At 45.1% G+C, this 15,400-nt stretch overlaps 1 protein-coding gene across 4 annotated transcripts in view; it reads right to left on the reverse strand.

Annotated features, from left to right (window-relative positions):
* zfhx3b (zinc finger homeobox 3b) overlaps positions 1-15,400 on the reverse strand; it is a 161,290-nt gene that overhangs the window by 85,184 nt on the left and 60,706 nt on the right. For 3 of the 4 annotated variants that reach the window (XM_042489953.1, XM_042490101.1, XM_042489873.1), the window contains exons 2-4: positions 10,709-13,225; positions 9,761-10,340; positions 5,010-5,506 (exon numbers count right to left, since the gene is read on the reverse strand). In XM_042489953.1, the coding sequence (XP_042345887.1) occupies positions 5,010-5,506; positions 9,761-10,340; positions 10,709-13,189 (3,558 nt within the window). In that variant the 5' untranslated portion in view covers positions 13,190-13,225. The remainder of the gene's footprint in view (positions 1-5,009; positions 5,507-9,760; positions 10,341-10,708; positions 13,226-15,400) is intronic. The other variant, XM_042490018.1, reaches the window with a different exon arrangement.

Raw genomic sequence — 15,400 nt, forward strand, 5'->3', positions numbered from 1 at the left:
TGGCACTTTAGATTACAAGATTGCTCTGTGTCTGTGTGTGTGTGTGTGTGTGTATTTTTGTGTGCATTCACACGCTTGTGCATGTGAAAGGAGAGAATGGGCTGTCTCCCAGGATGTGCAGCGAGCGCTTTATTAGAGCGGTAGTACCAGTAAATCAGAGCTCAGCTCTTCCTGGAACTGCTGCAACCTTTCCCACTGAGCACTATTACTGAACAATCATAGGCTAGCCATGATAATTAGCAGAGTATCTATCCTTCCAACCCTCCTGTGCCCCCCCCTCCCCCATCCTCTCTCCCCTGTCTGTCTCTCCATCCTCCTCCTACCCCTCCTCTTCTTAGAAATGTCTGGTGGGTGAGCGGGTAAGGCCAGGCGCCCGATGTACATAATTTCGCCAGAGAACATCTCACAATACCTGCTGTAATTTCTGTCTTGATGTTGGTCAGAGTGACACTTTGGGCTCATTTGTCTGCCGACACTATACGACGTAAATTTAAAAAATTATTAGGATATCCCGGAAAGGTTTAGGAGCTACCGCCTCTTTGCTTTGTAAATAAGGAACAATCGTGGAATGAGTTGTCTCACCTTTGAGCTGGCAAAAGAGGTAGTGAAAACTCTGAATCGAGGTCTATGTGAATGGGACAGCTGCCAGGATGGGACCATGGGCGTGGCTGGTGCGATGTTTTGACGGTGTGTAATGTGTGTGACCCACCACAGGAGTTTCAAAAAGCAGCTAGTAGCAGTTAGTGGCTACGCAACCCTAACTCAGGAAAAGCAACTGAGAAGAGATCCTTTTCCAGGACGGACAGACGTGTAGTAGATGTCATGTCATGTCTACTAAAACTACAGTAACATAAGAAAGAGGCTGACATCATGCATCTTTTACTTCTGGGATGCTGGTATGCTGGCTAAAATCACACACTGGAGCAGCATGATGCTGCTGTTGGTGCTTCTGTGTAAAAGTGCAAAGGCAGCATAAAGAAGGGACCTCGAAGTGACCCTATAGCATGATCTCTGTGAAAAAAAAGGACATAAGTCAGCAGGACTGATCCTCTGTACAGCTCTTTTTGATTGATATTTTTCTAAGCTGGAATGTAACTATCAGCTATTTGTGGTTGTAACCCAACGACAAACTATTGTATCAGCCAAGAGAACTGGAGTCAATCCTGGTAGTTATGATCATTAATGGGGAGAGGTCAACACAGTTTGCATTCCTGAGTCTGAGCAGCCAGTGCTTCAGGATCATCAGTGAACCACCTTAATGCCTTTTCATGTAACCACTAATCCCTTCATTTACATTACTACCTCTTTGCCTCTATTATGTTTCATTGTGATTATTTGCTCTCTGCAGAGTGCAGACTTGTTCTTTCCTCAGTGCTCACTGATTCTTTTGGATTGCATCGAAGGGTAAAATAAGAGCAGTGACTCCATCCAAGATACAGATGTATTGTGTTCGTTAATGGGCCAGCTGTTGGGCTCCACTTAACACTGCGTTAGTGCAGTTAAAAGTGAAAATCATAGGATCAAATGCTCTGTTCACGTAGGTGAGGAGGAGACAGTGGATGTGACTGTGCGTGTAAGGCAGAGAGACAGATAGGTGAGAAGAAGTTTGTATAGTTATGTGTGTGCTCAATAGAGCAGGACCAGGACAGAGGGAGGGGTGTCAGGACTTTCTTGGTTAAAGATTCCCCATCTGATAGTGACGGCACTTTCTCCCTTTCTTTCCCTGGCCAAGCGGCATCTGGAGTGGATTTTGTGCTAGCAGACACCGAGGAACATGATTACATTCGGCTAACTGCGCTCTAAACTGATTATGCATGTGCCAAGCTAATGGACTACATTTGCAAGAGGAAAAATAACATCCAATCAATCTCAATTACCGCCGATTGCACCGGCCCCCGAGACAAGGAAGGTAGCCAGCTAACTCCCCATGCTCCTCCCCTTTCCCCCAACCCTTGACTGGAAGCTGAGGCCTGTGGCTGGGCCTGGTTAGGCCCCACCCTTTTTGTCTGGCCAGAGCAGCCGGGGCCTGGGAGCTGGATTAGTTCCACTCATCTCACCTCCACACTAACACGTAGTCGAGCCCCAAGGCCTACTGCTGGTGGTGTACGGGCTATTATATTCACATAGTATGTACGTGGCTAACTGTAAAATGAGATGGAAGCTGGGTTTGTTCAAGATGAAGAGAGAGTCTCAGGGGAGAGCTACATATTCTCAAAAGATACAGTACACAAGCTAACGTTTGGGTTATCTGGATACTGCAACAGAACCCATGTGTTTGTGTTTAGGAGTGACCATTCTCGGAGCAGATGGGTGACCATCATGCTATCATCAGAGCCACTAAACAACCCTATGGTCCATGGGAAAAAGAGAAGGTGAAAGTTAGTTTCAGAGCACAGGGGTGTGTGTTCAGAACACACAGTGCTCCGTATGGGTATGTCTCAGCTGAGAACACAGTACACAGGGGAAGACGGCATCACCCCCCACTGTGTGGTGGTCCATGTGGTCAGGATGACTTGCAGGATCTTTCTGTGGTTTTTTGGAACATTCCAATAGTTGGGGTGGTGGGGGTGATATTTTTAGAAAGCCCTAATATGGGCCGCATACCACAAACTCTCAAATTATCCCGTCCAGCTTAGCCCTCAGTTTAAACCTTCCTTTTTAATTCCAGTAATTACAGGCTCCAATTTATATGGAGCTGTGCACACAAAGGGCCTGTTTAATGCAAACCAGTTTGATTTGGGTGAAGTGTCCCAAGCATCTCCCACATCATACAGCCTGTTTATGCTGACTTGATGATTTATTTTCTCCCCAAAAAGGTTAAAAATGGTGCTATTTGCATCGGATTTCTTTGGGGAAGAATAAATGAATGGTGATTTTCCTTTTTTCGTCTTTGCATAGTACACCAAGTTGGGTTTACAGGCTTGCTAGCCGCTGTGGGTTTCTGCCTGTCAGTATCTCTACCAGGACAGTAAATCGAATGCAGCACGAAGACTGTGACATTGTCAAGTGGGGAGCCTGCGCTGCCAAAGAGGCCTCACAACCATGTATTTGTTGTCCGCTAATCACATTTGTGAGTCATAAAATATTGTAATAATACTTGTCAACTGCCAAACATCTCTGTTTTTGAGCAGTGTCTGGGATGAGGAGAGCTTATAAGGGCCGCAGTGTTCTCGGGTTGGGAGAGCAGGTAATTTCTGGACAAATGCACACACTCTTACTCGGAAGATCAATTGGTTTTAAGAAATATGGAGCCATCTTAAGAGGCTTAAGTCATAAAAAATGATCATGCCTGGATGTGTTGTACATATTTAATCCCCCCACCGCCTGAGCTGCAGTATGATGACATATGTCTCTTCTCTCTTAAAAACTTGTGCAGAAAAAGAGACAGAGGAGAAAAAAATATATCTCCTTTTTGCCTTTGGGCTCATAGCAAAGTGGAAAGCACAAAGATAATGTAATATAAATTGCACTCTATCCTGTGAGACAAAACAAGTCTCCCCCTTCAAAAGGTGTGAGGAAGAGGGTATGCCAGAGCCTGTCTATTTTGGTCTCATGTGAGGCCGTCATTGGAATGTGGGCCAGTAAGTCCAGCAGCTAAGGCCAGGAGAGGATGACCATGGGCTGGATAAAAAAACACAAGGATAACTGGCTACACTTTTCTGCTGTCTCACAACTGACTCAACACATTCGCAGATTATGTTGCATATTTGCATTTGTATGCATCTATAAATACTCTCGCCTGTCCTGGTGCAAACCGCATATTCTCCCCTCAACATCTCCTGTGTCCTCTGACCACTTCAACGTCTGTACTAGGAGCCCTGCATCACACCATCCCCTTTAACAAAACGCTGAAAATTGATTTCTCTCTTTAACTGCGATTTCAGCACAAAGGCATCGTAGACAGGAAACATGTCTGTCATGCCAGTGGTTCTGAGGAACCACTCAAAATGTTGGATGATTTTCAAATAGACAGCCTTTTTGAGGGGGTTTAAATGGATGGACCACTTCACCTTAGTTTTTAATGTGATTAAAAACACCATGCTTGAAGCAGCACATTTTTCACATGCCTTTTAGTGCCTCCTCTCCAAAAGAAGTCATGCAATAATATACTAAGATACAAGTACAAAAGTGTCAAGCAATAGCGCTGTTTAAATAGTTCTTCCTGTTTACTTTTTAAGAGTCAAACACTTGACAATGGAGTGGACTTATTATAAATAAAGGCAAAATCTACAAGGAGGAGTGCATATTACAGCGTTATATGTTAGATTATGTTGGTGTGTGAGTGTGCAGCATAGGGTTACTGGGAGTGCATCTTGTCACTGTTTGTACATGCTTCATTGTGTGTGTTGTACGTGCGTGCGCAGCTATGCCAGTTTGGGTTAAGCGCAGAGTGGCCAAAGCCACAGACACACAGGATAGGTACCTAAGTGGAATCAGGCCTGTTAGATTTATGGCCATTTGTTCGGAGAGTGTTCATCCATTGGCTATTATGGAATGATTAGAGGAGAAGGTGAAGCTCCAAGTCCAGCAAAAATCAATACGGCTGTCGAGAACGATTCAGCCTTTCCCGCTCCGAGGAGTATTAGCACCAAAGCTCTGTCTCCTCACACTTCTTCATTCGTCTCCTCTCGATTCACCCCTGAGCCTCCAAACCAGCTTCACCTGCCATGTTCTTCTCATGGCAGCACTGTGGCCCTGCTTCTCTATGACTACTGGGATAGTTACATAAGAAAGCTATCATTCGTGCCTTAGGAAAGCGACTAGTTAAGTGTTGTGGGCTGCACTAGAACATCTACTGTGGATAATAAATACTCCCAAACATGACACAACCCAATTACCTCTCCTGCTTGTAGTATAACAACTCAAATAGTGAAAAAAATAAAGATATTCTACCTGTGTAGGCTCTTTTGCCCCCAGTTATTTGAATACGTGATAAAATGAAAACTGTGATGCACTGTTATGACAAGGGTGAGTGTTGAGTGTGATAAAGAAGCTTGTGGACCACTAACCTTGTAGAGTTTGAGGCTAGCTTCATGGCGAGTATTGACAGTGTGCATCCTCAGCTTCTCCAGGCTGTTAGTGTAGTAGTCGCAGGCATTGCATTTCAGGTGCACTGGGTTGCCTATGGCCACACACTTCAGGCGCCATTCATTGCCCTTGCCCCCTTCTTTGATATGAGCCACAAGCTGGTACTTTTGCACGTGCTTGTCCGTCTTGCAGTGCAGCTGAAAGTTGGCCTTGAGTTGAGTGGTGTAGTGGCACAACTTGCACTGGTGAGAGTCGCCCACCACAGCGCGCCACTCCTCCTCCGGTAGGCTGCGTTCAGCTCCCATATGCATGCCGAGCACATCCAGGTTGTCAGTGGTGAAGCGGTTGCATACAGCACACTGAAAGAGCTTGAGGGAAGGGTCGCTGGTTTGTGATAGACTTTCTCCCAGGGTCATCAGTTCTTCGGACACCAACTGTCCGCCGCCCAGCCGCACATCCATAGGGATTTCCCCACCTACTAGAATGTGTGGGAAACACAAGGAAAGAGGACAAAAAGAGGAAAGAAAAGTATTTAGATGGTTGCGAATACACATTTATGTTGGACATATTCAAAGCTTTCACTCTGAATCAGTGTTCAGATCACTTAATCTCAGTAAATTACCTTTAGGATGTGTACAACAAGTTTTGCAAAGGAAGCCATAGTTTGGGCCAGTCTCATCATGAATAATATCTCGGGTAAAGTAAAGCTGTTTAATGTGAAAAAAACACACTTTGTCTGCTGATATGATGTTGTATGGAGAATAGTGTGCATGTATGTATTTATGCACTTTGAACGGCCTTCAAAATGATTTGAAACTAGAATAATTGGTCTCTCTGCGTGATATGAAAGCTCTTGTAAGTACAAGAGTGAATGCATCAGTTGTCATTATGTGTAAGTATTTTAATATTTCTAGATGTTACTGTATATCATCTATATATAGTTATTGTTGTTTGTAACCTTTTATTATGCTTTTGTCTTGGCCAGGTTACCCTTAAAGAAGAGATTGTTGATCTCAACAGGACATATCTGGTTAAAAATGGGTTGAAGGGGAACACCGCCCAAATTAGGAATTAGAATGATATATCCATGGCCGAGGAAAGTTAAATCTATATTTGTGAAAATAAGCTACTCTCTGTCAATGACAGAAACCAGAGAATTAAGTCTTCAACTTGTGATGTCGTCAGGTAGAAAGTCTGGAACTTGCTCACAAGTTTTATATATATATATGTACCCAAAATTAGCCTTTCTGTCGTAGTGTTTTCAGCTCTAAAACAAAAATGTTCCCATATACTTGTTAAGTAATATTTTTGGATTGTCTTAGACCATAGAAATAACATATTTTCATTTAGAAAATGGCTGTAGTTCCTCTTTAATTAAATAAAATACAAGGGGCCTATAGCTATCCTTACTTTGAGCTGGGAAAGAACAAAGAATGGACTCTTCAATATGGACCAAAACTTAACACTGCCAGAGAACGAATGCACACATTGCCCTGTTTGGACTGGTGCACGTTCATGGCCTGTCTTGTAAATCAACTCCAGAGGCCATGAGCTCTACAAAAAAAATCAAGTTATTCTATCATTACTAAAGAACTTAAGAGTTCCCAGGCACACATCACTGTAAATCAAATCCATTGCCCTTATTCACTGAATAATGATGTAAAAAAAAACAACAAAAAATCCAAGCTTGGATACTTTGCTTGGATTCTTCTGCTTCTTTCACTCCAGATTGCCTCTAAATCAATATGGACACCTACATCAACAGATTAATTCTGCTTGGTGCTGTGTCTAAACGATGAAGAGGGGGGAAAAAAAACACAGCAACCACATATCCTATGACACCAACCACAGAACTGATGTCTATGTCTGGGAAGGCTGACTTTAAAAATTAATACTAAAAATATGAGGTAAGAGCAGCCGGAGTTTTTGCCTTTGCTTGCTGATCTTTAATCTTTCACTGCCCAGACTGAGCATGCAGGCTTGACCCTGCCTGGCTTTACACTAAATTAATTCCAGCAGCTCCTTTTTTATTTATTGCTGCAGTATGCAGCCTGCTCTTGGACTTTTCTCCATTACCTGAGTTTTTATAGCCAGGAGAGGGAGACCTTTGAGAAGCCCTCTGAAATCACTCACAGACCCAGCTCTCCAGTCATGGCTTCTTACGCTCTGTCTTTTTTTTCTTTTTTTTTTTCTTTTTACAAACACACAGATGCACACACATACAGGCCCAATTGCTATCCCAGTCCTGTCTTTTCCTGCACCTTGCATCTCTCATTTCTACCTGGCTCTCATGCCACATTGCTTTACAGATGCAATGATTTACCACAGGTCTGGATCATGTTCCTCACTAAATTCTGGTTGTACACCATTGGACCAAGATTCGGATTTGTGGCTTTGCATGTTTTCAGAAGGGCATCTTTTACTCATTACCTTTGTTGCTTATCCATTTTCCAAAACTTATTTCTGAAAGTGAATAGCTGTCTGACAGTGTACGTTATACAACAAATTCCAGCACTAATAGCTAAGTAACATCCTCCTCCCTTCTCTTTTACTCTCTTGCAACCTCGCTCATATCTTCCTTTCACTACAGTAGCTGAGTCTTAGGGAACGAGGATTACTAAGAGGCTGAGATCATGTGAGGTCAACATTTGTTATCTATCTCTTCTGCAATACACTCAGAAGTCAAAAATCCACAGTGAGAGCATGAAAAAGCACCTCTCACTTCAGCTGCCTGGTCTGAGGTCTCCCTGTGATGGCAGATTCTCTCCCAGAGATTTACTGAGCCCTGTGTAAGTTACTGTAGAGTTAATATCAGAGTGTTTGCCTACGATGGCTTTAAGAGTTCCTTAAAGTGTGACAGAGGATGACACATCTGTATTTTATGGGCCCCAACTGTCATCATTGCCTCCCTTGTAACATGCTTATTACAACTCACCTCACAGGAAAATGAACCAGATGGCAGAAGAGGGGGAAAAGAATTAGTCACAGCAATCAATTCTTGTTTGTGTCTTTGAACTGGCGACAGTTGGAGACAAGTCTGTACAAACTGTGGGGTTGTAACTGGCCCGCCGAACGCTCTGCTATGCTGCTGAATTACCCATGCTGAGCCCTCTAACCTCCCTTCTTTGACCAAGATAAAATTTATAGCTGCAATTACAAAGTTGGAAAAAAATGGAGAACTCCAGTGGTGAAGTTCAGCAGCAGTTTGGGAATAATGACATAAAAAAAAGGCTGTGGCTGGCTGCCTGAGGGGGAGTGCAGGGAGAAGAGAAAGTAGAGGCCTGGATCTCTAACTCACCTTTTGTGAGCAAAAGTGGATATCACAAACTGAACTTCAAAATTCAGTCAAAATCACGTCAATACTGTGTCACTTACATGTCCTGTTAAGGAAAAATGAATTACTTCTGGGCTTTTGCATGCTACTCGGGCACATTTTTGGCATATTTGTAGATAAAATTAATTGGCAAACTGGTCTTGTGTAGATATTACTATGGACATTAGATTAAGGTATTGAGCATAGGCCTAATGTCATGGAGATGATTATTATGTAAAGAGAGGGTCTGGGAATTACCCCCCCCCTGCTTGTAAAACCACCTACTGTCAAGTTCAGTAGGGCAGACATACCTTACCTGCGGGTATGATAAAGAAAGGCAGCTGCCAAAACAAAAAAAGGGGGGATATACCTAGTACACATAGCAGTGGAGAGAGGCAGTATGCGGGTAATTCTGCTCATCATTTTATGTGTTGTTGAGAGTGTGTAAATTAGGAATCAAGATCAATTGGCACTGAAACAGATTCCAAAATAAATTTATTTTATGCAGGATTGTCAGTTGCTGTTTGTATAACCACTTGCCAACAAAAGAGAAAGAAAAAGCCAACCCCAAATTTACCCTCGTTTGGTGTTTTGCCCCGCAATATTTGTCTTTTCTTCTTCACTGTGTCTCTTTTTGATTTGTTTTTAAAGATTTTTTTGGGCCCTTTTTCCTTTATTTGACAAGTATAGTGTTAAAGGGGGAGAGAGAGGGGATGACAAGCAGCAAGGAGTTGTGGGCTGGACTCAAACCCAGCCCACAACACCTCGCTGCTCTGTATGTAAGGTATTATCGCAGAAATGGGGGACAGAGTTGTCTTGCCTTTAATCCACCACAGGAGGTAGGAACAGGGCCAAAACAATGTCTTTATAGACAAAACAGCCGGCAGGACGGGACCAAGGGCAAGACGGGTGTGACATTTTGATGACATGTTATGTGTGCAACTCGCCATTGGAGATTTTAAAAGTAGCTGTTAGCTGTTAGCAGTTAGCAGTAAACTCAAAGAAGAAGCGCAGTGGTCGTAAATGTCCACAAAATTGGGAAAACAATTTGATTCGGGAGCTCCTTGCCCTCCGAGCAGAGGACAAGAGCAGCCGCCATATAAAAGAGAAGGTACATGATTGCCATGTTAACGCCATTGTTGTTTATAAACCACTGCCAATGTTTAAGTTATATGTCACACTAGAGGCTGATCAAGGCTGACACTGTTGTGTTAAACTTCACACCCGTCATCCCTCTTTCAATTCTGTGATGATGGCATGCTATCTAAAATCACACACTGGTGTGACATAGACGTAGAGAAGCAAAGCATTTATAAAGAAGGGACTTAGTTTTTCTAAAGTAATACCCCTGAACTGTTCATTTTGTTTTTGAGGCAACTGGGACATTTCTGAGAGCAAGAGAGGCAAAATAGGGCTCACCAAGTGCAGGGGCCAGGGCAGCCATGCTGGGATCCAGGTGAAAGCTCCCCATCAGGAACTGAGCCTCAGCTCCAGCTGGGTCTATCTTGAGGCCTGGTGGAAGGCTCATGTTCTGGGTCAGGTAATACTGGTAGAGCTCAGCTTCAGAGGGCGAAGGCATGGCTCCCAAGCCAAGTCGGCCATGCTGCATCTGAGTCACGTTCTGCTGGAGTAGCATCATGTTGTGCATGTGCTTCTCACTGGTCATGTGGATACGCAGGTTCCGTGCCACGTTGGTTTCATAGTCACAAACCTCACACCGCCAAGTAGGTTTGCTCTTCGGCTTGGTCGGGGAGGGGGCCCCACACGGTCCAGCCATATGGGTGGAGGACTGTGTAGGGTGGTGGTGCGGAGGGTGATGGCTACTGGCCTGGGTCACTGAGGGGACAGCCACCACTCCTCCAGGGTTATGTCCAAAGACCTGCTCCTGTGCAGAGCCAATGGTGCCTCCATTCTGCAGGGTCTGCATGTTGTTCAGGTGCTTGTCAGACTGCATGTGGATGCTCAGGTTGCCCTTTGTTGTGGTCGAGTAGTTACACACCTAGAAAATACAAGATTATATTAGTTAACATCTTGCATCCAAGCCTAAATGGCTCAACGACACAAAACATCTTTAATTGCAACCTCCCCATAAAAGTTGAGCATTGCCACATCATCAAGTTCTATCTGATATTTTTGTCATATTGAGTTATCCATATATTCTTATCTGTGACAACTTATTAACATTATGTATGTTTTTTTTCTTTTTTAACTTATATGCTTTGTTGAATTTTTTATTCAGAAAACAAAAAGGTTCACATCATTTTTGGTATTTGGAATGTAAAACTTTGAAGCACAATATCTTAAGACTGCTCAAAATGCAGATAGAACCTTATAATTCTTAGACAGCAACATTTTTTTGCTGCATACCTCACACCGGAAGGGCTTGTATCCACAGGTATAACTTTCTCCACGAGCCAGACGAGGGTGGCTCTGACCACTGCTGCAGTATGCACAGGAACCTCCAGAATCTGGGTGCTTCTCTTTCATGTGGGCCTCCAACGTCTGCTGGTACTTGTAATGCCAGTTGCATTTCGGACACTTGAGTGTCTTGCATGAGTTGCGTGAATGCATCATGGTCATGTGCCCACCCAAGGATCGTGAGGAACCCAGAACGGTGTCACATTTAGGGCATTCTACCCCACTTCCTCCATTGCCACCAGGCCCATGGTTCTGTGAACACTCACCCATCCCTGTCATGTCACAGGAGCCTCCTGGGGGGAGGTGGGAGTGGCCATGAGATGAAGGGTGGAGGTGATGATGATGGTGGTGCATGTGGTGATGGTGCAGAAGGGCTCCGTTTTCCTCCTCTCCCTCTGCCGGGCAATCATTTGGTTCTGGAGCTGTGGCACTATCTCGATTGGCACTTTCATCAGCAGCAGCATTGGAGGACAGAGGTGAGGAGGAAGTGCCAGCGGTGTCATCCTCGCTCCTTCTGACGGCAGCTGCCGCCATTGCCATGGGAACAGTGGGCCCCTGGCAGTTAAAGCTCAGAGGGAGTTCTGAGGTCCTCCCCCCACCGTCTGCAGCTGAACCCTCTTTCTTGACAGAGGAGGAAGTGGAAGCAGGGGCTTTGCTGTTGAGTGTGGAACTGACCGCAGAGGTGCAGGCAGAAGGCTGGAGAGCGCTACTAGGCATTAATAAAGGAGATTTGGAAATGCTTTGGTTTGAGACAGCTGGTTCCCCCGCTTCACCCCCGCCGCTGCTACTGTTACCACCACAGGCCACTGCAGTGCTTTCTGCCTCCACCTCGTCTTCCTCCTCCCCTAATAACAGTTCCTCTTCTTCTTCCGAGCCCCCCATCTGGCCCGATAGGTGTGCCTTGTTTTCATGTCCCTTAGTGTCCCCATCCTCTCCCTTGCATGCCAACTCTTTCCCAGCAGGCTCCTCTGTTCTCCCTCCCTGTTTGGGCAGGGCACTGGAGTCTTTGGCAGAGCCTGGGGATGAGGTAAGAGTGGGCGCTTTGGGAATGCTCAGCCCTCCAAGAGAGAGGACCGAGCTTAGCGGGGTTTGTTGCTGCTGCTGTTGCTGGAGGCCAGAGTCAGAGTCTTTGTTGAGGAGGATCTCGCTGTCCCTGCTGCTGCTTCCAGGCTCCAGATGGACACCACTGAATGTGCCATAGAAGCTCTGACCAGAGTTAATGGGGAGCAGGGTAGGTGGCAGAGGAGTGCTCTTATTTTTTGGTTCCAGGAAACTGATGAGGGGCTCTTTGTCCTTCCCAATGCCCTGGATGATGGCAGATGCCTGCTTGTCCCCTAGCAGCTGCCGCTCGTCCTCACACAGTGTCATGCGGTGGTCATGGACGGCATGAGTGGCAAAGGAACGCGCATAGCCAAAGGACAACTTGCAGAGAAAACACATGAGAATGGGCTTACCCTTGCCATACAGGGCTAGCCCATCAAATTTGGAGAAATCCACGTTGTTGGGAACATCTTTGGATACACAGGACTTCTTGGCAGACCCATCGCTGTTCAGGTAATCCTTGTTGCTTTTGTGCCGCACATCGAAGACACGGAAACTGTGCAGGACAGGGCTGAGGCCTGCCATGGTTGAGGTATTGGGGAAACCTTGGTCTGAATTGCCAAACCACTTCCCGAAGGACGAGGCTATGTGGAACGTGTTGATGATCTGAGGGTAGACCGAGGATGAAGTCCCAGCAGGTTCCCCCGGTTTTCCCCCACTGCTGAGAGAGTTTGTGGGAAGCAGGCCTGGTACCATGCCCCCACCACTTTGGATCAACTGACTGAGGCTCTCTACGATGTAGGCTGAGCCGTCTGGCTGGTAGACTATCTCTCCAGCCAGGTTCTCCACATCACTACTCTCCTCTTCCTCTTCCTCCTCTCCTTCCTCACTCCCACTCTCTGGTGCTCCCTGCTGTCGTGTGGGCTGATGTCGCAAAAGAGCGGGCATGCCCCCTCCCCCTGAAGCCATCGGCACCCCAGGAAAGGGCTGAAGACTTGGGAAACAGCTGTCAATCTCCATTTCATCTAAGTCCTCGGATTCTTCCTCTTCACCACAGCTCACTCCCTCTTGCTCTTCTTCCTCAAGACCGTCTCTTCTGGGATGCAGCTGCCCTGTGGCAGAGCTGTCACGATGGGCCTGGGGTGATGTCTGTTTTGGCTGCTGCTGCTGGGACTGTAGTTCTCTCACCCCGTCATGAGGCGCACTGGGGTTTTGGGGTTGAGAAGGGTAAGGAGCAGAGAGAGACAGGGGGTCCAGGGAAGGGGCCTGGTTGGTGCAAGGGACCTGTGAGCTAGAGTGATCGTTCCAGGGCTGTGGTGGTTGCTGCTGCTGGGAGGAGCCGAGCCCATCGTCTGTCCCAGAAACCACAGGAGACTCACAGCTGTCCATGCTGATGCCTACATGAGGCGTTCATCGCATCCAGGCCTGCAGAGACACAAATTGAGTGAGATGAGAGGTTATTGTTGTATTTGGCATTTTAAATGTAAACACTGACACACATACAGAAGCCCACACAGCTCATAACTTCCCAAACCAATGTTGCACAAATGTTTATATTTTTCAAAATATTACTATGCCTATTAGGAAAAGATCTAATACAGAAAATATGAAAGAGACGCTATGCATAAGATCCTCAAGAAGAACCTCAGAAGAAGAAAATCAAATGTATAGCGCATTGGGTGAGAGACAAAAGTCTGCGATATAATTGGAAAAATGACACCATGCTCATTACGCTAGATTAGGTACTTAAACACAATACCTGAGACAAGCACTAATAAGCCGTCCATGATTCATCTTCCTGCCATATCAGGAAGGTACCATCTTTTATCTTCACCTTCCAAACAACACCCCTAATCTTATATTCTGCAAATCCTACATCCGTTTTTAATTAACTTGCAGTCAGAAAAAAGGAGAAACAGGCTAACTTAATGGATCAAATAGATTCCCTGTGAGATAATTAGACACTGAGAAGCCACCCATCAGCACATTGTACATTTACATAACTGGGAAGAAAAAGGGAAAGCTGCATCTAAAAAAAGACATTCTGAACAGTATCACCATTATCGCTCCATCTCCAAGTTGTGTACATATAAGAAGAATACATGTGCACTATTGATATAGATGTGTATGAACTTTAACAAGAGCAATAAAAGGCTGTATTTTCTATGAGCCCAAAATACATAAGCTGGGCTGGGACTTTGCTGCAGCTGTGTTTAGATCTTGCATCCAATAACCTCTACGCTCAGCCTGGTTTCAAACACTCCAGCCATCCTCCGCCTCTAAAATAATAAATGGGAGCTGAGCTTTCGGGAGCTGGCCATGCCCCGAGCATCTGAGAGGCCCAACACAGGCTGCAATTTAGAGCGCAGAAGAGATAAAATGATAGCTCAAGATACTGCTGAGCTAATAATTTTATTAAAGGGATGCAGCCAACATTGATTAAAGGGGGCAATCGGGCTGAAACCAATAACTCTGAGCTGCCCTTTAACCCACCAGTGCTGAATATTACATGAGCAAAGTTTCCCGGCACCAAGCTCACCGACATGTCCCGGTTGATTAGCACATTCACTGCTTGCACTTGATTTATTTACTTATTTACTTAGGGATGCAAATTTCAGCTGTGATCAGAATGGAGTCTACCCCCACACCCTAACATATTAACCACTGAGGGAGAGGAGAGATTGATAATGTCTGTCTGCCTCTTCATGAATGTCTGATGAAGCTCGCCTCCCACACAACATACCTGAGACCTCTACAGTCTATATGCACTCAAACACCAAAAATAATGGACTTCCATTTTGCGCTGTATTTGGACTTCAGAATAAACAGAAGAGCACATTGTGTGCAAAATACTAAAAAAAAAAAAAATGACTCCGGTTAAATTTACAATATGACTGAAAAAATTATTTAGACGTTATTGTCATAAATACCCGGGGACACACATTTTCTGTCAGTATGGTCAAACTGATTGTTTTCCCTACACACCACAGAAGCTAACCCAATGACCCCTTACCTCGCTTTGCATATAAAATGAAAGATATTAGACCGGCTGGCTTATTAACAAGATTGCTTTATACAGCCAGACATGATTTAGAGAAGGCTGCCATATTGAGTGAGGGGATACTAGCCCTACTGGTCTGTATTTATTATCTGCTCCATTAATAAGAGGCTATGAGCTCAACAGCCATTTCACACAAATGGACTGAGGGCAGTGAGAGTAATGCAAGAAGAAAAAAAAATGCCACATGTCAAACAGACAGTGATTCTTCAAACTAAAAGCATGTGGATAAACTGTACAAAATGAAATGAAAAAAAAAGAGCAGAAAAAGTGACTTGTCTAAAAGGACCGTCTCATTGGAAAAAGTCTCCATGTGTCCTGTCTGAGCATGGAGTGTTTCACACCTTGTTCCTGTAATCTGCTCCATCGGCCCCTCCTCCAGATTCCACTGCCTGTCTCGACCAGGCCTGGGAACACTGGGCCCACATGCACAACTAGTAGTTAAGATTGTTAGCTCACAATGACCTCTAAAGTTTGCCCCTCTCATCTTTGCATGGTCCTGAGTTAGAACACAGCAGCTACAGTGCACTGTAGTGAGTGTA

Source organism: Plectropomus leopardus, chromosome 1 (genome assembly GCF_008729295.1).
Source record: "Plectropomus leopardus isolate mb chromosome 1, YSFRI_Pleo_2.0, whole genome shotgun sequence".
Lineage (NCBI taxonomy): Eukaryota > Metazoa > Chordata > Actinopteri > Perciformes > Serranidae > Plectropomus > Plectropomus leopardus.